Source organism: Misgurnus anguillicaudatus, chromosome 1, assembly GCF_027580225.2.
Source record: "Misgurnus anguillicaudatus chromosome 1, ASM2758022v2, whole genome shotgun sequence".
NCBI classification, from domain to species: Eukaryota; Metazoa; Chordata; class Actinopteri; order Cypriniformes; family Cobitidae; genus Misgurnus; species Misgurnus anguillicaudatus.
In genome coordinates, this window is record NC_073337.2 from 226,055 (window position 1) to 252,049 (window position 25,995).

At 39.6% G+C, this 25,995-nt stretch overlaps 1 protein-coding gene across 2 annotated transcripts in view; it reads left to right on the plus strand.

Annotated features, from left to right (window-relative positions):
- The window catches only part of LOC141365893 (uncharacterized), a 37,196-nt gene that overhangs the window by 1,275 nt on the left and 9,926 nt on the right, over positions 1–25,995 (plus strand). The window contains exons 2-9 of one of the 2 annotated variants that reach the window (XM_073870926.1): positions 1,091–1,236; positions 18,022–18,224; positions 18,347–18,439; positions 18,523–18,618; positions 18,715–18,825; positions 19,030–19,159; positions 19,254–19,947; positions 20,058–20,089. In XM_073870926.1, coding sequence (XP_073727027.1) covers positions 1,230–1,236; positions 18,022–18,224; positions 18,347–18,439; positions 18,523–18,618; positions 18,715–18,825; positions 19,030–19,159; positions 19,254–19,947; positions 20,058–20,089 — 1,366 coding nt within the window. In that variant the 5' untranslated portion in view covers positions 1,091–1,229. The remainder of the gene's footprint in view (positions 1–1,090; positions 1,237–18,021; positions 18,225–18,346; positions 18,440–18,522; positions 18,619–18,714; positions 18,826–19,029; positions 19,160–19,253; positions 19,948–20,057; positions 20,090–25,995) is intronic. The other variant, XM_073870891.1, reaches the window with a different exon arrangement.

The following is a 25,995-nucleotide window of genomic DNA, read 5'->3' on the forward strand; positions in this document are numbered from 1 at the left end:
TGCTCTAAACAAAACTAAAAACACATAATACCCTTTTAATTATGTCTTAATTAAGTTAAATAATTTTTTTAACATTTTAATCAAAATTTTGCTATTATTTTATAAAAAAAAAGTGTAAAATGTTTGGACATATTAAACACTTTACTACAAACTTACTTCCTTGAAGTGGCATGTACACTTAACTAACGGACTCTTGTAAGGGCTCTTTGCGAAGGGATTCTGATGTTCGGTTTCGTTTGAAACGCACCTACAAATTATGCGGCTTTCACATAGGATGCGGTGTGCGCTGCGCTGCGCTATGAAACCCATTCATTTCAATGGCTTGCGCCGCGCGAGGGCGGTTTTTTAGTCTACAAATTAGTCTATGTATTCCTCGTCGACTATTTAACGCAAATATAAACACTGTAGTAATTTATTGAAAACCCCGCCTACTTTGGTCTGGCCATCAGAGCACAAATCGCTTGGCTGCGCCGAACCCAGCGGCGAGCGCAGCGCACACCGCATCCTATGTGAAAGCCGCATAACACATCAGACCAGTGGCTGATTGCATAAACCTTTAAGCCTATTGAGGGGGGTTCTTTTTTTGTCAAAAAGTCTGCCTTTTTGCTGTTTTTCTCCTCCTTTTGTATTTAATTATGAGCAGAGCCATAAGTAGGATTTTGTAAATACTGAGGTCCATATAAGTATTTTTCTAGGGCAGTGTTTCCCAATCCTGGTCCTCGAGGCCCCCCTCCCAGAAAGTTTTAGATGGCTCCTTATTTAACACACCTGATTTTACTCATCAGCTTGTTAGGGAGACATGTGCTGAGTCCCAATTCGCCTACTTATACTACGAACTAAAAGTATTTACTGTTTTTGTGAGGAAAATGTACATACTTTTGAGTGTGTAGCAAAAGAGTATGCATGTTCTGGGACATATTTCGATGACGTCATGCAACCTGAATGAAAACGTGGTTGCCTATTTACGCACACAACGACTGTTAACAATATGTCATTCATTCTTATAACTTAATATAATTGTATTTACTATTCCCATCTTTTTTTCTCATCGTTTTTTTTCACAATGTATTTTACAATGTGTTCTACCAAGTTGAGGAGTGAAGCAGGGCGTCATGTTCTCTGAAACATTGAGTGGAGAGATCCACCTATGGGAGGGACATTTGTGCCTGGCCTCTACAGAAGCATCCAATTGCACCAAGTCTGGCTTGACAGACAGAAGCACGTAGCCAATGCCAGGTAAGACCACACCCTTTTACCTGACGGCATATAAGGCGTATCCGCGCTGCTGCTCCTCGGTAAGTGTATTCGCTTCTCGTGCGGCAAGCGGGGCAAAGCTTGTAGATCTCTCCACTCGATGTTTCAGAGAACCGGGGTTACGAAAGTAACCTATTGTTCTCTTTTATCATCTACAAATTAGCCTGGCTAATGCGGCTTTCACATAGGATGCGGTGTGCGCTGCGCTATGAAACCCATTCATTTCCCATATGTTCGAGATCCACCTATGGGAGAGACATGGACAGCTCCCCGATTGCCCAACACACCTACTGTGAGGTATGACAGCCAGTACAAAAAAGGACGGTCACCCCAGGGGGGCGGTGCCCGACACGTCCCATAATCATGTACCGTACGCACATACATAAGTAGCTGCCATGCGCATACAGGGCAGAAATTATGTATAAAGCACACCCCATTGAAAACCCATCAATGCGAAAGGCAAACCCGGGCAGGAATGTGAATGCATGCTTGGTAACATGAACAAGCTCATCGGCTCATATGCCTACCCAGTCTCCTGAGGATGCGTATAAATAGCACGAAGTGTAAAACTCGTGCAATACATACGCCAAATTCAATTCAATTTTATTTATATATCGCTTTTAACAATATTTAATTTTTTCAAAGCAGCTTTACATTAATAGAAGCAGTAAAAGCACATAAAAACGACAGATAGCACAACATAATACACGATAGCATAAGCAGTCAAATTTGCTGCGGCTATGACTCAACATTATAAGCGAGCGTATTACTAATGTAACGTCTAGAAGAGGAAGCTAAGTTAAGCCCAAGAAGGCTTCCTCCCCGGGGTAAAAAACCCCCTAGGAGAAAAAAAACCCTGCGCTGTTTAGCCGAGGAAATAAAAAAAGTCCTAGGAGGGAAAAACCCTTGGGAGATATATATGTATATACACACATATAAACGGATAAGGAGATTAAGCGGAGATTAAGCGGGTTCTGCCGGTGATCGTTGGTCAGGCATCAGCTGGGCATCACGTTGAAGGACGACCAGTAGATCAGAGGTGTGCCGACTTTCACATCTACCGGAACTGGGTCTGTTTGTCCCATTGTCCTCAGGGTCGAGGACGAGACAGGGAGAGAAAAACAAAATCATATTAGCGTAGCCGTTCACATGTAATGCAAGTGTCACACAGTGATGTGGTTTAATCAGCTTAGTTTCAGACAGACTAACTATTGCGGCATAATTATATTATCCAAAGTTGAGGATTTTGCAAATTGGGGGCCCACTGCGAAAATGAAACCTGTCGACCCGTTTGACTAAGGCCTGTAACCCCACTGTCGTCGTTAATACAGGTTCAGTGGCAAACGGGTCTGTATGGCATCCTATTCACAAGACACACGAAAGTTCCAAAATCGCAACCCGACCATACGTGCCAACCCGTTTGACTAAGGCCAGAGGCCCCACTGTCGTCGTTAATCCAGGTTCAGTGGCAAACGGTGGCAAACTATTTAATGCAATTCATTTTGAAGTGTTTATGCAGATAAGGTTTTTATTTATTTATTTGGTTGGTCTGTGTTATGACCGTGAGTGCTTTGTTCCATACAAATAACTATTGCGAGTTAAGTACCTTTACTAGACAAATTATGCAAATGCTTTGTTGAAGAGAAAAGTTTTAAGTCTAGATTTAAAATGATCGACTGTGTCTGATTCTCGGACATCGGTTGGTAAATCATTCCAGAGCTTAGGGGCTAGGTAAGAAAAGGATCTTCCACTTTTAGACACTTTTGATAGTCTAGGGATAATCAAGAGACCAGAATTTTGCGACCGTAGTGTGCGTGATGGATTGTATTCTGATAGTAATTCTCTAAGATATGAGGGTGCTAGGCCATTTAAAGCTTTGTAGGTGATTAGTGATATTTTAAATTTTAAAAGTGATATTTAACGGGTAGCCAGTGTAAAGATGCCAGAATTGGGCTTATGTGGTCATACTTTTTAGATTGAGTAAGTACCCTTGCAGAAGCGTTTTGAACTAGCTGAAGCTTGTTTACTTGATTTGCATGGCATCCCCCAAGTAGTGAGTTACAATAGTCTATTCTAGAGGTCATAAAAGCATGGATAAGCTTCTCTGCGTCAGATGTAGACAGTATTAGGGATGGGTATTGTTTGGGTTTTTTTCGATACCGGTGCCAAATCTATACTTTTAAAACGGTTCCGGTGCCTAAAGCGGTACTTTGAAAAAAAGAGTCACAGAAAGATGGTAGATGAAAGTACAGCATAAAACACAATGAAAATTCTTCTCTGTTTGTCATTTGTTTATTAATGATTTGCCTAAAGCACCATCATCTTTTAAGACCTGCATTCTTGATTTCTTTTTTATTAAATTTTTGATTTGTGAATTAAGTAAAATCTTCTCAACACTCCACTTTGAGCTCAGAAAAATGTTCTATGATTGGTTTTTAATAATCTGTTCAATGATTGGTTAAAGCCTACGCGGCTGCCGCTCACAAAAAGATAAAGGGCAAGTTCTAATCGAAAGTGATCCTCCCTATCAGATCTCTTGACCTCTAGAGAAAGTTGCGCAATTGTGTCTCATAGTGTGGCTAATTAAACACACTTGGCAAATAGAGCAATAAAATACAGCATCTTTTTCTCTTTATTTGGATCGACATTTCATGCGCAATCCTATTCGTGAAGTTCCCTTCAATGGCGCAAAACGGCATTTGGAATTCACCCAAAATATTTTCTTATCGGCTTGTGAAACCATTCACGTTTTGACGCTTTCTGCTTGTCTCCGATGAACTTGACACTCGTGACTGCCGCTGCCCATCTCAGGCAAATATCAGCCGAAGTACTAATAAAGACATTAGTGAGGTAATACGTTTTAGCAAATTCTCTGAAGAAATGTTACCATATAAAATATAAAATAAGCTGCCGTCAGATCAATTGCGGCAGTCACGCGCTCCTCTGAGGATCTCATTTTCCAAATTGTTCTTTTAAGTCAGAATATAAAAATAACCTGGACATATATTCTTACACAATTTGTTCGATTATTAGGGATGTGCACATGAGGATTTTTTTCACATTTTAAACTTATTAAACACAGCGCATATTTTGAATGAAAATATATTTGGCAAAGAAGTTTAAAAGTTGGCTATTTAATCTTTAACATTAGATTATTTAATATTTCCATTTATTAATAAAATTAATTTTTAAAATGTTTGTTCATTATTACTCTTAAAGAAAAACTCAACTCCAATAAAATAGTAGCTCCAATGACAAACTTGCTTATATTGCTTGTTTATTAATAAAACAAATTCGACGGATGGTATCTGCGTTAAAACACAAACAAATGAAAGATTTAATTGACATAATTTTCATTACTACGAATGCCTATTTCTTCATTATTATTATTAAAACAGAACAACAATAAAAATGTAAAATGACTCGCTTATATTAAACAAAACGTGTAACAAAAACGAATAGACGATAAACATTTTATCCGCCCTATAAAATAAATAAATCTAAGATCCTTAGATTTTTCAAAACAAATGATTGGTTTCCGTTTATTTTATCAATATAAAACTACAATAATGTAAAATATGAACAAACTCACCTAAGTTAAGCGAAGACATCAAACTTGAATTCTCTGTATTATCAAATCTTTCCGACTTTCACATTCACGTAAATTTTGTAAGTGAGGAAATTATTTACACCATATGAGTGCAGTATAATTTAACTAGTGATTGTGCTGTGCTTGTGTGATTATGCTTTTTGCGCTACAGAGCGCAAAATACTTCAGTCAACCGTTCATGCATTAAGAGGCACCGAAATGAGGCACCGAAATCTGTGTTCTGATTCGGTCCGGTAGGTACCGCCCATATAGGCTTCGGTCCCATAATGGCACCGCGTTTCGGTACTCAACCCTAGACAGTATATGGCGTATTTTTGAGATATTTCTAAGATGGAAGAATGCTGTGCGGCAGACGTTGGCGATATGACTATCGAAGGATAAGTTGCTGTCGAACATCACACCTAAGTTCCTAACCGTGGAAGATGGCACCACCGTGCAGCCATCTATAGGCAACTTGTAATCTGACATATTATGTTTGTAGCGATTCGGTTCAATAATAAGTATCTGTCTTGTTGGAGTTGAGCTTAAGAAAGTTATGTGCCATCCAGTTACTAACATCGCTAATGCAGTCTGTTAGCTTAGAAAACGTGTGTGTTTCGCTGGGATGTGAGGAGATGTAAAGCTGGGTATCATCCGCATAGCAGTGAAAACTTATGTTATGTTTCCTGATAATGTCTCCTAGGGATAACATATATAACGAGAACAGGATAGGACCTAAAACTGATCCCTGCGGTACACCGTATTTAACCACGGAGTGATATGACTCTTCCTCGTTTACATAAACAAAGTGATAGCGATTGGTTAGATACGACCTAAACCAGGCTAGCGCCTGACCACTGATACCAACATAGTTTTCTAGTCTATTGAGTAAGATTGTGTGATCTATTGTGTCAAAGGCTGCAGTAAGGTCTAGTAATATAAGAATTGAGATTTCGCCATGATCGGATGTTGATAGGAGGTCATTTGTAACTCTAAGCAACGCTGTCTCCGTGCTGTGGTGGGCCTGGGTCCTGATTGGAACTTTTCATGTGTACTGTTGTTTGTCGGGAGTGTGCGTGGCTGGCTTGCCACTGCCTTTTCTAATATTTTCGAAAGAAAAGGGAGATTTGAGATTGGTCTAAAGTTATTAAGCTCTCCCTGATCAAGCTGTGGTTTTTTAATCAGCGGTTTAAAGGGATACTTCACCGATTTAGCATTCAGCTTTGTATCTGTAGAAACCCGGCAGTATTACTGAATGACCATGTTTCCCTCCCTCATTTCCCCCTGAGAGGAGAGATATCTGCATTTTGGTTCTGCAAAAAAGTCCTCCGATGATGTAATATGAAGATTTTTGCATCATCGGAGGACTTTTTTGCAGAACCAAAATGCAGATATCTCTCCTCTCAGGGGGAAATGATGGAGGGAAACATGGTCATTCAGTAATACTGCCGGGTTTCTACAGATACAAAGCTGAATGCTAAATCGGTGAAGTATCCCTTTAATAACTGCTAGTTTGAAAGCTGTTGGAACGTATCCTATTTCTAGCGATGAGTTAAAGATATTTAGAACCGGGGTTGACACTGCAGGGAGTGCCTCTTTGGGTGGTTTTGTGGGAACGGGGTCTAATATACAGGACGATGATTTGGATGATATAACTAGTCTAGAGAGCTCATCTATTGTAGTAGGTTTAAATGAATCAAGATGTTCGTATGGTAGTCTAGTGTTAAGTGTACTAATGGGTAGAGTGGTGGCTGCCTGGGTAGCTACAATGTTTTCCCTTATAGCCGTAATTTTGTTAGAAAAGAAGTTCATGAAATCGTTACTATTGTGTTGAAGTTTACTATTGGTTTCTGTTTGTTCTTTGTTTCTAGTCAGTTTTGCAACTGTACTAAAGAGGAAACGAGGGTTACTATGATTCTCATTTATAAGCTTGCTAAGATAGGTAGATCTGGCGGTTTTAATAGCCTGTCTGTAGTGTTTAACACTCTCTTTCCATGCTGCACGCCATACCTCTAACTTTGTGCTTCTATAATTTCTTTCCATTTTCCTAGTTGCCTTTTTAAGGGCTGCGGTGTGATGGTCATACCATGGAGCTGGCGGTTTTTCTTTGATTCTCTTTTTTCGAATGGGAGCAACGGCATCCAATATGTTAGAACAGACATTGTTTATCTGTATCGGCATCGGCCCGAAAAAACGCATATCGGTCGGGCTCTACTTAAAACATAAGCATTGGACCCTGACATACAGTCTTGTTCAAAATAATGGCAGTACAATGTGACTAACCAGAATAATCAAGGTTTTTAGTATATTTTTTTATTGCTACGTGGCAAACAAGTTACCAGTAGGTTCAGTAGATTCTCAGAAAACAAATGAGACCCAGCATTCAATGATATGCACGCTCTTAAGGCTGTGCAATTGGGCAATTAGTTGAAAGGGGTGTGTTCAAAAAAATAGCAGTGTGGCATTCAATCACTGAGGTCATCAATTTTGTGAAGAAACAGGTGTGAATCAGGTGGCCCCTATTTAAGGATGAAGCCAACTAGGGCTGCACGATAATGAGAAAATATGCGATATGCGATAGTTCTGTTGGTGGGTGCGATGGCGATATGCCTTGCGATATGTCTTAGAAATTATATTTTGCTTTTATTTTAGCATTTAGATATGTAATGAAATAAAGAGGTAATGCATATTCTAAAGATGTAATTAAACTATGCTATACATGTGACAAAAAACTAGTAATGTGTGACCATAACGCAGTACTTTGATTATTGAATATTTATATTAATTTCATAAATCCAACCACTCCAAACTCTCTTTCTCTTTGACATGAACAAAGCTGAATGAACTTGTGAATATGACCCCCTTTAAAGGGATTTATTAACATTGTGAGAGGTGTAGAAAGACTAACTTTATACAATAAAATGTATAGTATATTAATGATAGACAATGCAGGTCTATGGATTATAAATAGGTCTAAAGATTATAAAGTTGATAGGTTTGTGTAGAAGCAGTAAAAGTGCCTCTCTTTCTATTCCTCTGTTGCAGATTAAAAGAGCTTAATCCGTCATTATTTTAGATTCAAAAGTATACTCTATATAAAGTATGTAGATTCAGCTTACATAATGACTGTTTGAGCTGCTTGTTCAGTACAATATGGGCTTGGCATTAACATTGGTTATTTGCTACCATCTTTGTATCAAACATTTTAGATATAAAAAGACGGATCATTGATAATTGTATCCGTGTAGAGAACGCGAGAAGCGAATATCAACTGAGGAGCAGCAGCGCGGATACGCCTTATATGCTGTCAGGTAAGAGTGTGTGGTCTTACCTGGCACTGGCTACGCGCTTCTGTCTGTCAAGCCAGACTTGGTGCAATTGGATGCTTCTGTAGAGGTCAGGTACAGATGTCCTTCCCATAGGTGGATCTCGAACACGAGATGATGAAAGAGAACCAAATGCAGGTAGTTTGTGAAGAGGCTGGTTCTGACGTTCATGTGCAATGTGTGTAACGAAAGCTACTTATTTTAAAGTCAAAATATTTAAGGATTATAGTATAACTATTGTTTAACGTATTTTATACTTAATTTTATACTTTTGTATATAACTCAAAAAAACCTGATGAAAATGAATCATGCTTTTACTATAGTAAAAGTGTAGTAACCATGTTTCTTTGGTTGGACTAATAAAGTTAACATTTGTACAGCCACAGTATTAGTGTGGTTAAGGTCAGTGTTGCCAGATAGAGTTTCCAGCCCAAAACTGTTCCAAAACCCGCCCAAACGCACAAAAAAATATTTAAATCAACATTTTGGTTTAATTTGATTAGCATTTAGTTATTTTTACTTCCACAATTAATGCACCATACTATAGCTAGCAACACCAGAACAGAACCACACACTAAAATGACATAACTTGTTTACAACAGCTACATTATGCCTCCTCGCCCACACGCACAATGCACTTTTACAGCATATAGTTAAGTGGTTTTATGATTATTCAAATATCCAATTCGTTAATAACAATTTCAACAATGTCTGTTTTTTATCTATTTATATTATTATTAATAATGTATTTTTACTCCTGATGTGTGTGAGAGAGAGATCGTAAATAGGCTTACCTTATGCAGTAAATGCAGAACCATAATAGGCTGTTGGTTGAACTTGCAAGGATGCTGAAAAACACTATTAACATCTGAACTTTTCAGAACTACACTCAAAAAAATAAAAAGTTGGATTTACTTAAAAAAACTTCGTCAAGTGGGTTCCACATAGCTTTGTTAGGTAATGTCAACAAATAAAATGTTGTATTTACTTAAAAAGTTTGTGTAAAATTGACAATTTAAATGTTGCATGGACTAAAGAAATCCTAGTTAAGTCACTATTATGAAACTTTTAATTGATGAAAACAAAATTAAAAATAATGATTTAATAACTCTATATCAACGAATCAATCAATCAGAATGCAGCTGCTCAATACAACCTTTATTTAATTACAGTTTAGCAAACATATCACAAACAAATTTGAAATGCAATGTAACATTTCAAACCGTTTGTTGGTTTGTTTTGTTCTAAAATATATCAGAACAAGTTAATTAACTTATACTTTGCCACTTATTACTCAGGTACCTATCTAATCGTGCTACACTTTTGCAAGAAAGTACAACAATTCCGCCAGAACCCCAATTTACCCATAATACACTGCAGCATCATTAGTCAATGAGATGCAAGTCTGAATTGGTTTTATTAATCTGTTACTTTTACGCAACAATGTTATATTGGCTGAACAAATAATTTTAAAGTAAAGCTGACAAGACACAGTCTTTTGTTGAAATTACTAAGTTAAATTAATCATATGCCGTTACTTGTGTTTGTTAAGTAAAGTGAACAAGAAATTATTTAGTAAAACTGACTCCAACCAAGTTCATTTTTTTGGCTGAAGTTCATGGTGCCAGAATTGACTTAATGACAGCCGAACATTTGGTTTTGTTCACCTGAAATGCTCCGATAATTCATCCACGGCTCAACCACATGTAATAGGCTTTATGCCCAGCTGCACTACTTCCTGAACTTCAGCCAGCTCCTTGTTTCCTGTCTGCCATTATAGGACAACCTGATTAATCCAGGTGTGTCTGATTATTGTTGTTGTGACTACTGAGGTCAGGCACACCTGGATTAATCAGGTTGTCCAATAATGGCAGACAGGAAACAAGGAGCTGGCTGAAGTTCAGGAAGTAGTGCAGCTGGGCATAAAGCCTATTGATGTCCGTTTCTCACTCCGGCTGCAGCCTGCGGAGGTCGCCTATGCAGGGTGCATACGTCATCAAGCCTGGTTTATTTTAGTTAACTGACCATTACATTCGCAAGTTATAAGCATATTACAACAATTTACTATTAACTAAGAATAAAAGTCAACTTTATAATTGTTAATATTCAGAAACAAGACAGTTTTGATGACGTAAATACGACCTCCGGAGGCTGCAGCATTCGCATTGAGCCACGGCCGATGTGTGACAAGCAACGTACGTTGCAATCCGGAGTCCGTGTTGCAGAATTTGCAGTGCCATTTTCCGATTTTAAAAGGCATTATCCATTGCTTCAGGCCCGGGTCACTCTCCCACTCCTTTCTGTAACTTTTTATATATTTTCCCACTTCGACATCTTGATTTCCCGCTGAGACTGAGAGAGCTGATTGGCTAAACGCGGACTCGTCATCGACGTGGCGTCAACACAAACACATGCAGTGGGCGTGTGTTTAGTAACATCAGATGAAATACATGCACACTTGGGTTTATTGCTAAATAATTAGCCTATAAAATGCACGTTTCAAACCCGCCCAATCTGGCAACACTGGTTAAGCTCCTCCCTCCTGCACGCAATGGGTTGTGGGCAATATTTGCCGTTAGAGTGTGCATTGATCTGCACTTCGAATTCGGAAATAGTAGACCATCCGGGTATCTTTGGGATACTCATTTCAACATACTACGATTTGGGACGTACTAATACTAGTTTTGCATACTATTTAGGAAGGATAGTATGCGAATTGGGACTCAGCAATGTTTACCGTTTTGGACGAAGGCTGATAAGTTGAATCAGGTGTTTTAAATTAGGAGACATATAAAACTTTATGGGAGAGGGGCCTCGAGGACCAGGATTGGAAAAAATTGTTCTAGGGCATGGACCCCAGGGGAAAAAAAACATCTTTCTCTGCTCTAGTCTACATATATGAATTTTAATACATCAGAAAACCAAAGAATCAAATAACTATAGATTTCAAACCATGTCAGTATGCAGAAGACTTGTGTTGGCCATTAGGTATACATTGTAATAATTATTTTGCCATCATGGGCACACTGGGCTGTGTCAGTAAACTAAACATATAGGCTGACTGAATATAAGATAATTTTAGTGAATTAACTAAAGGCTCACAATAATTAGTTTATTAAATTAATTCACAATATGCACCCACTCATTATGCACTTAATATGCTGAAATACAACATCAGTAATGCAGTGGTGGAACTAGAAGAACTTTATTAATGGGTTGGCCAAGGCTACTTTAGGGGGTCCATATCCCATGAAAGAAAACTGTAATTATTAAAAAAGCATAAATGAAACTACGATTACTTCACATTACCCCACATTAGATAAATATTCTTCTTGCCCTGCATGCATTACTGCATGCATTATACTAACTGTAATGTAAAATAATGCAAGGCTGAATTTTAAACTGAATTTTTAAATATTTCATCAGTCTAATATCAAGACCTTGTGTGATGATAAATAGCAAGACCTTGACTTTTCGTTAAAGGGCGTGTCCGTTGCGGCCTCGCAAAGTATCGCTAAATGAATCGCATTTTTGACAGCCTAAACAAGCTCAAAAAGTCATGAAACGTTGCACACGTGTCAAAGGTGGCGAAAATGTTCATGTGATATAGGCTTCAGAACTTGGGGTGTTAAAATGGCTCTATAGCGCCACCTACAAAAATTTAATAGACCACCCCCCCCCCCCGCCCTCCGCTACGTTAATCGTACAGATACGAAATGCGGTAGGATCATTTATCACCCCAAGACCTACAAAAAAGTCTCTTGGAGCAAAGCTCTAAACCCCACAGGAAGTCAGCCATTTTTTATTTTCTCTGTAATTTGAGGGCAAATTTTGGCATTTCTGGCCTTCTTATTTAAACGAACTCCTCCTAGAAATTTAATCAGATAATCATCATATTTGGTGTGTGTCATCTAAAGTAGGGATGCACCGATCCGATATTCTGGATCGGTATCGGGGCCGATCCGGCCTTTTTTTGCTGGATCGGATATCGGACTAACAGGACCGATCCAATTCCGATACTGCACGTTACCCATGGTTGTCACTGACAAGCGATTAAAACGACAAAGTATTATAAAGGCACCATAAACGTTTTTATGCACTATAATCAAAGTCATCTTACACTTAATAGCTTCATGTGAAGGAACAAATGCACATTTAAAGTAGGGCTGAAACGATTCCTTGAGTTACTCGATTTACTCGATTCAAAAAATTCCTCGAGGCAAAAATTCTGCCTCGAAGCCTCGTTAAATTCCTATGACGCGCACTACATGCGCCGAGATCTGATTCACACGGACCGTTGTTCAATGTTCAGGAAGCACATCATAGCGCGTGATACATTTTGAATTTAGTTGGCGCGATGGCGGAGCGAATATGTCCATAAACAGCAGAGAGAGACTGTCTAAAGTTTGGGATCATTACATTCAGCATCTGAACTGAAACCATCCACTGTTGTTTCACCAAGCGTCGATGAAACAAGGTAACGTATCTTCCGCTGATTTTAATCCCATACTTTATTTGTAGCGATGTCGTTATGCGGTTTGACTAGATATGATGTTTAGCTTTGATGTTTTTAAGTAGTAAACGTATTCACGTTCAATTGCAGGACAGTATAGTTTAAAAAAGAACCCCTTGACACACACGCATGCACTTTACAGGTGTGTGTACCAAAAAACGGCACCACAGTGCAATCATATATGGGCAACTTGTAATCTGACATATTTTGTTCAATAATAATAATCTCTGTCTTATTGGAGTTTAGCATAAGGAAGTTATTCTCTCTCACGCGAGTCAGACCGATCGCGCAATGCATCACATGCTTAAACTTTTATGTAGCCCCGCAACAATAATTTCAGCATGCATTCACTGTATACAGCGGGACGTGATGTTGTGATTTTTCGAACGGATTCTTAACCTAAAATGCACCGCAATGCAAGTGATGCAAACCAAATGCAGCGTTCTATTGAAAATGAATGTATGTATTTTTGCAGTACCAAAATGCAATGAAGCAACTGAACGTCTGACTGGGGTGTCACTCTTCCTCACGCCCAGAACGCGTGCACACACACAAACACAAGTGCACGTGCGCGCATACACACAGGTTGTTACCATAGCAAATAGGCTCACCCCAGAAATGATATATTATATGTTAAAAGCCTAATGGTAAATGCTGCAGGTGTAGAAATGTACATAAACCAGATATTTACTTTGATGTCAGGGCTAGATTACAGCATGAAACCTGTTGTGCATATTAATAAATTAAAGTGTTTAATTGTTGGCACTAGCACTTATAAACACTAAATGGGTAAAAAATTTAAATAAATAGGCTTATTTCTTGGAGCCAAATACCTCTGTTTTTTTTAGAAATAAAAGCCAAATGCTTGAACATTTTACAGCCAAGTCATATTCGTTATGCATTATTTATTTTGGTTGTTTAAAAACACACAAAAAAATTATCCGATTACTCGATTAATCGATCGATTCAGTGCTAGATTAATCGATTACAAAAAGAATCGATAGCTGCAGCCCTATAGTTCACCTATGTTTACATGCTTAAATGCCTATTTACTACTGTTCCCTTTAATTCTTATACCACGGCGTGGCGGTGTCATGTGTGCGAGGGCCCTTCCATCACTGCTTGCAGTTTTAATTCGGCTTTATTACCTTATATAAATATAAAAAAGAGCTGAAAAAACACAAGAATTTACAATCCAATCGCTGGTTCCAAAGCGGAGCGAACCTATGAATATGCATGTATGCCCCGCCCATTGGGACAGTTTTTCACCGGGACAGAATTTCACACAACACTGCACACTTTAAGAGCTAAAGCATATATATCCAATACAACAGTAATCCCCCATAACTCCGTGTGACATATTGACGTCTTGTGAAGCAAATCAATCAGTTTTTGCAAGAAACTGAACGTTATTTACAACACTATTAGCGTAAATGCCAAAGCAGGAAGCGCGCTTTACGTTCAAGGCGATCTCTTCCACTGGTGCTGTTTGGTGGCTGTTGGCTATGGATGTTGGTCTCTCTGCACCACCTGTAGAGCGGGAGCGTGAAGCGCACTTCCTGCTTGGCAAAAGCTCTGCATTAAGGCTGTAAAATATTTATATATATATATATATATATATATATTCGAATCTCAAAACTGAAAATGGAATGTCAACCCACGGAACGAATATTCGAATATTTTGGTCCAGCCATACAAATATGGGAAAATTTTCTTCTGAGAGAAACCGAGCGAAAAAACTACAACCACATGTAAACAACCCTTTTCTGTTTCCCGGCGGCGGAGTGATATATCAGCGAGCAATGAGTCTTCCAAGAGAAGTCAATGGAATTTTACAAAATGCCAAATAAAACACGACAGAAACTGTATTTCGCTACACAACTTGTTTTTGGTCATCAACGAGCACCGCGAACCGCTCGGTGAGTAACACAGTTTTGAAAATGAACGTTAAGTGTTGTTTTAATGACATGTTTGTGCATGGCCATTGACTTCCGTTCTGAAGCAGTCAAGAGATGCTTCTAAACGAGTCAAAAACTCAAGACACGACCCATTGTCAAAATTTCTGTGTCCATCACTGTAGTTCATCCAAAACAAACCAGAAATGAGACTCAAAGTGTTAAATACCGGAGTTATCCTTTAACATGTTGTGTTGATATGTCTCTCGATGTGCTTAAAATTGTCTTCATTCATACATCTCGCCATTAAGTTCAGTGGACCAGATGAAGGGTTATCGACAACCCAATTAATAATCACTAACATATCATTTATAATAGTAAAACAGACAGTCACAAGGACCTTTAATTTGCAAAATATACACTTTAATTTAACTACAGTTTTGAATGTTTATTTCAAAATACCCACCGTCACAGATGCACCATTTAGCTATGTCCCAATTCAAGGGCTGTGGTCTTCTAAGGATTTATTTTAAGACTGATTGCATCACAGCAGCGCGACTTGAGGCTAGTAAGGCCGTCCCAATTCACAGGATGCTTAGGCCCAATCCCAATTCTATTTTTTTTTTAAATCTTCGTTTGAAGGGCTACCTGGCTTTCGGAAGGATAGAACGAATGTATCCTTAACAGCCGAGGCTATCCCAAGATTCATTGCGCGCCTGCTTTAAACAATTAAAACTTTTGTTTAATAAAGTGTGTATTTAGCAGAAAACATTTTTCTTGTCACTGTTTTAGTATTATAAGTTATGTTTTGTGTTAATATAATTATGTTTATGTTGCTTATATTTCTAAGAATGATTAATTTGGTATACTGTTGAATAGTTTAATCTACATCAACGTGCCATATTTTCTAAAATAAATTAATATTTTTCTGATTTCATATTTATTTTTAATAAGTCAGAAAGGTCTCCGCTGTGTCCTGCCAATAGGCGCGGTGGGCGCGTGCAGCAGGTGACGCAAATTATGGGTCCTTCGAAGGTAGACCATCTCATTTCAGTTCCAATTTGAAAGAGCGAGTGCTTACTTTTAAGGTCTCATACTTATGGCGCTTTTCCATTGCATAGTACCCCACGGTTTGGTTTAGTTTGGGTTGGGTCAGCTTACTTTTTGGAGCTTTTCCACTGGGTGCAGTACATAGTAACCAATGCTTTTTTCATACCACCTCGGTTGGGGTTCCAAGCGACCCGAGCTGATACCAAACGTGACGCGAAAACACAGTAGATCACTGATTCGTCTGAGAGAATCGTCACGTCATCGCTATAATGTAAAAGATTAGCTTTACCTTAGTGCTAGGTTGCGCTGTCTTGAGCAAACATGTTGTCATCTGTGCTCGGCTATAAGTTCTCAAACTCCCTTTTAGCGATGAAAAACATCCACAGGTTGAGAATCAGGGATACCATAACAGTTTTTTCCAGACTTGCAGTTTGTGGCGGCACATTTGCAAGGTGCACGTCCCTATATATGCTTAAATGCAACTTCAGTGAGGCTCAGCGGAGCGTTGTCGACTGTTTGAACAGAAACTGTCATGTGAGACAGAGGTAGTGTTAAACGCGATTTGCAAACATCTATTTGTGTTGGCCAATTTTAATTTTGTGGTGGATAAATAAAATAAATAAATGTATGGGAATGTACAGCGACGTTCTCACTTGTATGATGTCACAGCAGTAGGCAGCGCAAATATAACGACACGCCTATAATCCCTCCCACTGCGAATTGATACTAAACTTGATGGAAAAGCTAACCACGCCAAAGTGAGGTGAGCTGACCCGACCCAAACTAAACTAAACCGTTGGGTACTATGCAATGGAAAAGCCCATTAGAAGGTCGCAGCCCTTGAATTGGGACACAGCTATTGAATCTTGGGATACCCAAGGCTCTGAAGGATACATCTATGGATCCTTGGTTTAAGGGAAAAAAGGCCAAATTTGGAGGCTTGTATGTGAAGGAGCCTTTGAATTTGGGACAGCCTACGTCGTGGCCTGGTGACGTCATTTGCCTTCAAATACGGCCTTTGAGTGCCGCAGCCCCTAAATTGGGATGCACCCCAAAGTGCTTGATAATTGGGGTGGGAATCTTTGGATCCTCATGAATCGATTCAGAATCGATTCTTAGGGACTTGATTTGATTCAGAATCGATTCTCAACATACTAATTAGGTTATTTGTGACGTTGTTACATCACATTTGCTCTGAAAGCCAGACTAGTGTTTGCTCTTTTGCTACTAGTATCTGAACTGTCATTTACTGTGCGTTAATGCAACTAGGTGCTCAATAAAGTCATTCTTATATACATATATTCTGTTTCTGTTGTCAGACATTAAAACACATACAAAATAAATAGTAAACGTGACATACTAATTCTAATGTTAACCGACAGTAACTTCCACGAACTAACACATCGTCTAATCATCATCATCATCATTATACACAGTGATTTTGGCATTATTAGGGGCCAGCGCTTTAAACGCTTGCAAACGCAAGGCGCGACGCACTGCCTTTTTTAAAAAAAGAGCAGTGCGACGCGGCTTTTCATATTGCTAAGCAACCACAGAGTCAGCTGTCTTGTCAGTCAAATATTGAAGCGTGAGCGCTCTTTTGCTGTTAACTGTCATATTAGCAGGAATTTTGAAAAGAGGCCGCTTGCTCTGACCTTGTTTGAGGATGAGAGGTGCACAAACACGCAGGAGAGAGTGAGCGAGTGGAGTCCGGTTCTTCAAAGTAACTGTAAACTTCCCTCACCACGACGTAAGGCCCGCCTCTCCCCTCATTCGATTGGACAGTGGAAAGACGCGAATGACATTGGGCGCTTCTCCGCTCTCAGTGCTCCTTCAAAAACGTGTGCGCGGCAGGCGGCAAAAAAACGCAAACGCGCCCTGCCCATAGAATATCATTCAAAAAAGGCGCCTGCAATGCTTTTGGTGTGATTGGCCCCTTACTGTATTTATCTACTGCAGCGCCAATTCAATTAAGTAATGGGTCTCCCAAAAACGTATATATTTAAGTTCAGTTAGGGACGCACTCATTATCAAAACCATGTCAGACCCAGCGTGATTGTCCCCCCTCCCTACTCCCCCAGATGCACGCACTTAGGGTGTACTCAAACTATCCAAACCAAACCGCGCTTGGGTGCGTTTGACCCCCAAAGCCTGCTTCATTTGACTGGTGTGATCGCTCTGTACCGAGCCTGAGCACGATTCAAAAGGTGAAGACGTCAATTGCGCGACCATTCACCCTCATCTACCGTATTTCTTACTGACTTGAGGGTGGGTTAAGTGGATTTTATGCATCTGTATTTGAGCTCAAAGCAGATTGAATACCCAGGTTGGGAGCCACTGCTCTACAGTAGTTATGCAGTAGTGTGCTAGTGACCTGATGTTGTTTCTCTTTAGGCATCAGTCTTCCCCTCTCTTCTCTGCGGCTGCTGGTTCCACCACTGCACCTGATGTCCGCCTTTATGTGGCAGGTGCTGCAGCGGAAGAGTGTGATGCATTATGGGAGGCTGGAGGAGTTCGTCTCCATGGTGACAGAGACTCTGCCGCGAGTGCTGAGTTACAGACAGGGAGCTCAGTTGAGGCTGGGCCTGAGAGCAAGGGTTTGTCTCCATCATCATCACCTTTCTCAGTAGATCTTTCCAAACATTAGAGCTTGTACTTCTCAGTTCGTATCTGAGTTGTGAATTCACGTTTCTGTTATTTTTTCTTGGTCAACTGTCAGATGGTTTTGGAGTTGTGTCGCAGCACAGCTGATTTCAGAACCATACAGGCCCATCTTGATCGAATCCAGATTCCAGCGGCAACACCGTTAGAGGTAAGTTTATTAAAGCAACATTAAACTATCGTACCATGTGTTGTATTTTTTTACATTTATTCATTTTAATATTTGTTTCTCAGAGCATTGACGCTGATATGAGACCTGCAGTTGCAAATTTTAAAGCTTTGGTTCTGGCACTGCTTAAAAACCCGGTTGAGAAAGCGTATTTCTTTCAGGTCTGAGACAAATCATATTTAAAGTATTTATACCTGAACGTATCTGTGCCATGACGTGCTATATCATATATGATTTTCTATCTCTGTCTCTCGCAGGAAGTGTTTCCAGTGGAATATGGCGCCAAGTATGACACCGCTCTTAAAGAGCTAATGTGGGATCTGCTCTCTCGCTTGGAGAAACTGTTTCCTGTGCCTGACTTCAGAAAAGTAGAGCATTTTGTTTGATTTTAACAAAGAGAAAGCGCATGCTAGGATATTTGTGATCCAGCATAACAAAACATAATTTTGACCCATGCATTGTATTTTGGGCTTTTTCTACAAATACTATATACCTGTGAGACGTACGATACGTCACATTTGTAAAATTCTGGGAACGTAGTCTCCTATTCACTCTCTCTGTTTATCGCTCAGACATTGTCGTGGCTCACCATTCCCCCTGCTCATTTGGAGGACTGCATGCAGACCGATCCAAAAGACCTGCACATTCTTTTGCAGCAGCACCAACTGTTTGGAGGTTCAGAAACTCAAAGCTCTAAACCAGGTGTGTGAACCAACAGACTGGCCATGAAGACTGTTTAAGTCTTATCAGTCGAGTAGGCAATTTCAGTGAGTTTTCTTTTACCTCTACTTCTTAGGGTCTGTTCCTCGTTCCTCTGGGGATTGCATTTTCTCCACGCTGTCCATTCCTCCATCTGCACGAGTGGTCATCGCCACAGAGCCCATCGTCTATCATGTCCAGACGTCCGGCGTGGCCCTGCTAAGTTCTGCCGCTCTGGGTCAGCTGGGCTCGGACACCATCATCGTCACAGACTACACAGAAGTGGAGCTGAGCAGCCAGGAGGTGCTTGTGGGGGGAGCGGAGTCAGGAGGATGTGTGGAGGAGAAGGTGAAGATGCTGTTAGTTAAAGGTTGTGATGTGAGGGAGACAGCGTCCCTGGAAGAAGCAGCCAGTTTTGTGCATGAAAAAACGACACAACGTGCCATCGCCTGTGAGGTTGTGAACGATGCCAAGGCAACAACATCCTGCGATGAGCTGGCCGTCCCAAGCCCACAAAATGAGGAAAGTCTACAGGAAGGCTATACTGGTGAAACCGGTCAGCTGAACTCACGAGATGAGGACGACAGCGCTAACATCTCTCCTGATGCTGGTACGGACTTGTCTGTAGTACAAGAGTTCACGGCTCCACCATTGACGGACGTTGTCCAGATAACAGTGACGCGGAGAGGACGAGGACGGCCTAGGAAGAGAGCAGGGGTGACAGACAAAAACGTGGTTAAAACGTTGCGGCGACGAGGACGACCCATCAAACAGAAGACAACAGAGGAAAGGTGAACCTGATGGCCACATGAAGCTCAAAAACATTTTGCTTTTTTCCACTTGTCGTGTTTTCAGAATTAGTTTAATGTAGAATTAAATCTTACGTACTGTTTTATTTCAGGAGTGTAGGTGAACCTCATGGAGCAATTCCAGGTAACATCCAGCTTGCATTACATGTACACCAGGGTTCTAAATTAACACCCGCCAAATGCGGGTTCAAATTCATTTTGGCGGGTGTTAAAGCTGTAGTCTACGATGTTGAAAATCAGTCGAGAAAGCCTGAGACGGTTAGTAAGTTTTAAAAAACTCATCCCGCCCCTCTGTGCTACCTGATCCCTCCCACCGGGAAACGACCTGAACAACGTCACTCAGTCAAGCTGTGATCACCGGTAGTAAACATCGGAACAGAGATTTACCGAGCAGTAAACACATAAAGCCATGAAGGAATTAGTTTACTTTATCAACAACGTTTGGCATACGTGTCCCTCCTGAGCCTCGTTTCCCCTGGTCAAAAGTGCTACCTAGCGCACTTTAATTGCACAATAATTATTAGTTAGTATTGCTAAGTTTTTGAGTAATTGTTATAGCAGCACACAGCGCATGTTGTTCAAATTCCGATCGGCTCGAACAGAAACCTGCTAGGCCTATTGAAATTCAAGCACTGTAATAAATATAATTACTTTGACCTGTGATACGCGATACTAAACGGCTAACATTCCAATGCCGACCGGCAGCATGAGCATGTTGTCAGACTGATATAAAGATATTTACGTAACACCTCACACCATAGAAGTATAAATAAATGGGTACCTGCTCAACAAAAAGTCCGCCGTGAGCATGTTGTCAGACTGATATAAAGATATTTATGTAACACCGCACACCATAAAAGTATAAATAAATGCGTACCTGCTCAACAAAAAGTCCGCCGTGTCAGCGTCAGTTTTCAGTCCCATATCTCCCTGAAGCTTCCTCAACGGTCAATGACGGACCCTATATTAATTCGAGTTTGCGTTTCCGTTTTTATCGCTGCTCTTTCTTCTACAGACTTTCTTTCAAGCAGGGGCCGCTTGCTGCTGTCAGTTAGTTTTTTCTCCATTTGTGAGCAGTGTCACAAATTTCATGTCGCGGGCGGGGTGGGGTGCGATGGGGTGGAGACTCGAGCGCAAGGTGGAGTTTCAAGTGGAGCGGGGATTGGATGAGAGCAGTCGACCAATGTAAGCTGTCCGAAGCTGGTCATGTTCTCTGCCGCTGTACACCCAATAGAGTGAATGGATTTTTTTCATTCTTTTTTCTCTTCATATTGTTAGGATTTTACTGTAGAACCATAACCACCATCTAAACAAGGTTATTAATAATGAACAATCTTTGAAATCGTAGACCATATCTTTAATAAAAACTTACTAGCCAGTTTGGCTGCATGCATTGCATGCATGATACATAATGCTCTGTTCTCAAACATTTATCCCTCTGGCAGTACTTCCTACATTTCCATAATGCTACGTGATGATGTTTCATACACCCATTGGCTGCGCGCAGTTTGCAGTGAAACCAGTACGAGAAACCATTGAATTGAACGGAGCACATCCACCAAAACACAAGGAAGGCGGCACATGCCCCACTGTAAATTGTTTGTGCCCCGATGTAAATCTCAAGTTAAAATGTTAGCAGTTAACTAGTGTATTCTTTTACAAAGATAATAGCGGCAAAAACTGATCTATATGCAATGTAGTTACCCAACTTGCGTTTGTAAAACTGACACAGCAGGCGCACTGATTTGTACACGCACAAATCCATGTCCGCGCGCGTCTTTGCGTTCATCCACGCACATCCACGCACATTCAAAAGTCCAGGTGACGCCACGCTCATGAATAAAGTTTCTAAATTATAATGATAATCTTATTTTGACTCGATCACTATTGGCTCCTGTAGATGGAAATCAGAAATGTTTGTGCAAACCAGGGAAAGGGAAGCAGAAAGTAGAGATGATGAGTTTAAGGGAGGTAAGAGAAACTACATCCTCACCCTGTCAGGTCTCAAACATTAGAGGAAATCTTAGGAAAACCTCTTGTCAAGTCTATAGGATTGTATTGATGCTAAGAAAATCAACACATGTTTGTGTTATACCAGTACTGTTCTGTATTTTTAGAATTTTTAGTTTAGGGAAGAGCGGGGCAAAACCTAACGCTTTTTTGTTTTGGCTCAATCATTCAAAAATATTTGAGTTTGATTAATTATATTTTTACACAAGCACAACACGCACATCTCTGCTACAAATGAACATGTAAAGTTTGTTTCTAGTACTAACCATTTTTGGACAATTACACCAAACGTGACAAAAGTGCAAACATTACAAATTGCCCCATAGGTGGGGTTACTTGTAACAGGCGGAGGTTAGTTGTAACACCTGCTAAAAATTAAGTTTGCAGGCAAATATTTCAATACTATTTTGTCTATATACTTGACGTGGATGTTGTTTATATATCTGTCTATAATAGACAGGTATTCACACTGTATTCATTCATCCAGTGCTTTTCTAACAACTTAACAGTTAAATTATAAATGAATACAAATGTCTAAATATGTGAGAAAAAGCAGCACAATGATGACAAAACATTTTTTATATGTGACCCAGTCTGTAATAACCATACTACAGTTTCAAAATCAAATTCTGAGATAATGAGCACCAAAGTCTGATTTTAGCCATTCATTTCATTATGATTTTATTCACATGCGGTGTTCGCGTATTTACCTTTTTTTTTACTGTGTCTATGATATTTACATTACAATCCAGGATGCAATAGCAGTCAAACTTGCTCAAACTCACACAGTGTAAACCCAAAACCCTATTCATTCACCAATCAGATCCGAGCGTTTCTCTCTTCTCTCTTCCTCATTTGCTGCGTTCAGCTGTCACTCGCGTGACGTATTACAAAGCGGCAGCCTTTAGGTCTGCTTGGACCACATCGGTTTACTTGGATTTGGAGCGACAATTTTCACACAAAAGAGAGGAAAAACGAGCACCATTGCGGAAAATCCTGGTGGCGAGGGAGAGACGATGCCACAATATTTGTTTGGGAAAAGGCAAGGAAATACTTCTGGTCTTTTCTCAATTGGAAGGCTGCAGCCTCCGGAGGTCAAATATGCAGGCTGCATACGTCATCAAGCCTGGTTTATTAAGGTAATCTGAGCATTACATTCGCAAGTCATAAGCATACTGCAACAATTTACGATTAACTAAGTATAATAGTCAACTTTGTAATTGTTAATATTGTGAAATAGGACAGTCTTGATGATGTGTACAGCTTAGAAATACGACATCTGGAGGCTGCAACCTTCAGATTGAGACATGGCTTCTGCCACGACGAGTTCCTCATCAGAAAGTTGTAACATGACTGCGTTTCTCCCTGTTGTCTCAAAATGTTGATCGTTTAGCATTTTAAATGTTTAGTTTTTAGTTTAGTTTTAAGGTTGGCCAGTTCCTTTCCTTTGCGACAGTGCTGCGGCGCTTGTGGGCTCTAGGGGCGCTAGAAGTGAAAAATACATGTCTAGCACCCCCTAGTGGCCAAAAAGTTTCATGGTGTGCCTTTAAAAAAATATAAATTATTTATGAAAAAAATTACATAAATTATTATCTAAATTTGATTTAAATTGTTTTTAGATATTGATCTTAGGGCTGTCAATAGATTAAAAAAATTAATCTAGATTAATCGCATGATTTCATGAGTTAACTGCGATTAATCGCAAATTAATCGCACATTTTTATCCATTCTAAATTTACCCTAATTTAACACTTTTCAGGTTTTTAATATTCTTATCATATATACATATATAGATGCTTTATGCAAATGTATGTTAACAACAGCCTGTTTACATTTTAACAGAATCACCAGCCATTGTTTTGTATATTAATTTTCCTTTCAGAAGATTTTTCTTTCTCCATTTTTGTTTGCTGCTGCATCATTTGTGACCTGTGCTGGCATTGGCTAGCCTGACGTTGTTATACTCAATTCTAGTCAGATCTTCCCCGTATTTCAAATGTGGTGGGCGGGGCTAAGATCGGCTGGCACCCAGGCTAGGCATTGGCAAGTTGAGTCGGAATTAGCAAATTTTTAAAAAATAGTTGTTCATATTTTGACATTCTCTATTAAAACATAGAACAATGCATGATTTGTTGAAATATAACAAAATATGACAGAACTACACGTGTTTGAAGTTGAAAGAGTCAAATTACCACAAACATTTCCACATCCATACATTATATTACCACATCAATACCTTAAAATCACTGGTAAAACTAATAGATTTAGCACACACAAAGCAAAAACATCATCAATGTATGTTCAACTTTTTTTCCTTTTGTTTGATTGACATTGAGACAGACTGCTTAAAATCTAAGTGATCTAATATAATGTTACACATCAGATAGTTTTACCCAACAGTTAACCAAACATTTACTTAAAACATAACAGATTATAGAGCCTACCTGCGTGAATTCTTATCAAAACAGATATTTGTAAAACTGTAATTTTGTGTAGATGTCTATATATCCGGGTCTCGCACTCGCGCGTCTGTGTGCACGCGCTTCAGATATCAGTCAGTCAGCGTGAGGGGATCGCTTTTGAGTCTTGTCGCTCTTAATAACTCTTTAACATTAATCAGGTACTGAACTTTATCTCTCTTAATGACTCTTTTAACATCAAGCAAGTCCTGCAGTCTATTTTCTAAGTCATGCATAAAAGCGAAACCAAAATGAATTGAGACGCATCTTTGTATTAGATTAAGCATTAGGAGGACGGTAACGTTACACCTCTCAGACGTATAAATAAAGATCATATCAGATGTCCAACGAGCATTTAGAGCATTGGATTTGGTAGACAATTTGCTTAATGTTCTTATTTCTATGAAAACCTTTTACTCATTTAGAGAGAGTCACATTTGTCTGCGTCTGTTCATTCAACTATGGGCTGGACCAAGGGTCAAACAGAAATTGCGGGTTGCGTTAATCTCCGTTAATAAAATTAGTGGCGTTAAAATGAATTTGCGTTAACGCGTTATTAACGCGTTAATTTTGACAGCCCTAAGATCTAGATGTTATGTGTTGAATTCAGCCATTTGGTGTTTAGAAAAAACTGTTTTATGGTTACAGTTTAGGAAATAAATCATTTTGACCAGCAGATGCCCATAGAGACCCATTCATTTTACTGTGTGTGGCCAACTGCTCAACATCAGTATTTTATTTATACATTTTGTGAATTTATGTTAATATAAACATTAGAAAGGACATTAAAAATAAAAAATTATTTCAAATAGTAGAATTTTTTGTAGTTTTTGATGCATTTTGAAATGTCTGTTTTTACAAAATGCCACAGAAATTTGACTGAATGTAAGGGGCTGTTTACACTTAAGATGTGTTTTCATCGATCGGATCACAAGTGGACGAGAGAGACACATTATGTTTACACCTGGTATTTAAATCCGCCTCTTTGGTCCACATTTGACCGCTTCTGTCCTGAATACTGTGAGGGGGTGGTCTGTGAGACGATGGGCGAGTCTCTCTGCTGTCATTCAAACGAAAGCGGGAGTAATTATGAGTTTATATGGACACGAACTAATATTATGACGGAGTTCGCTGCTTGTTTAGCAAGTTAACATGCTGCACAGTGTTTTGTACGTGTATATGTTAGAGCTTTCTCTGAATTTTCAGCGCAATTGATGAAATAGGATCGCGCAACTTTCACACGCTTTCAAAACGAAACTACTGAGATCAGACGCTTTAGTTTTATCAATGCAAGGCTAAAAATAGCACTGTTCATCGTATGTTCACGCCAGAAGTCAGAAAAGACGTAAAACTTGTGTTTAGTACCTCGGATTAGATAAATGGGCGGTGGGAAGGTGGTCGCGTGTGGCTGTTCGAACACATTCAACCACATGTTGAACAAAACTTTTTGAACACCGTTTACACCTGGCATTAACGTCGTCCACTTGTGATCCGATCAATGAAAACACATGTTAATGCCAAGTGTAAACAGCCTCTAAGTGTGTGTGTGTGTGTGTGTGTT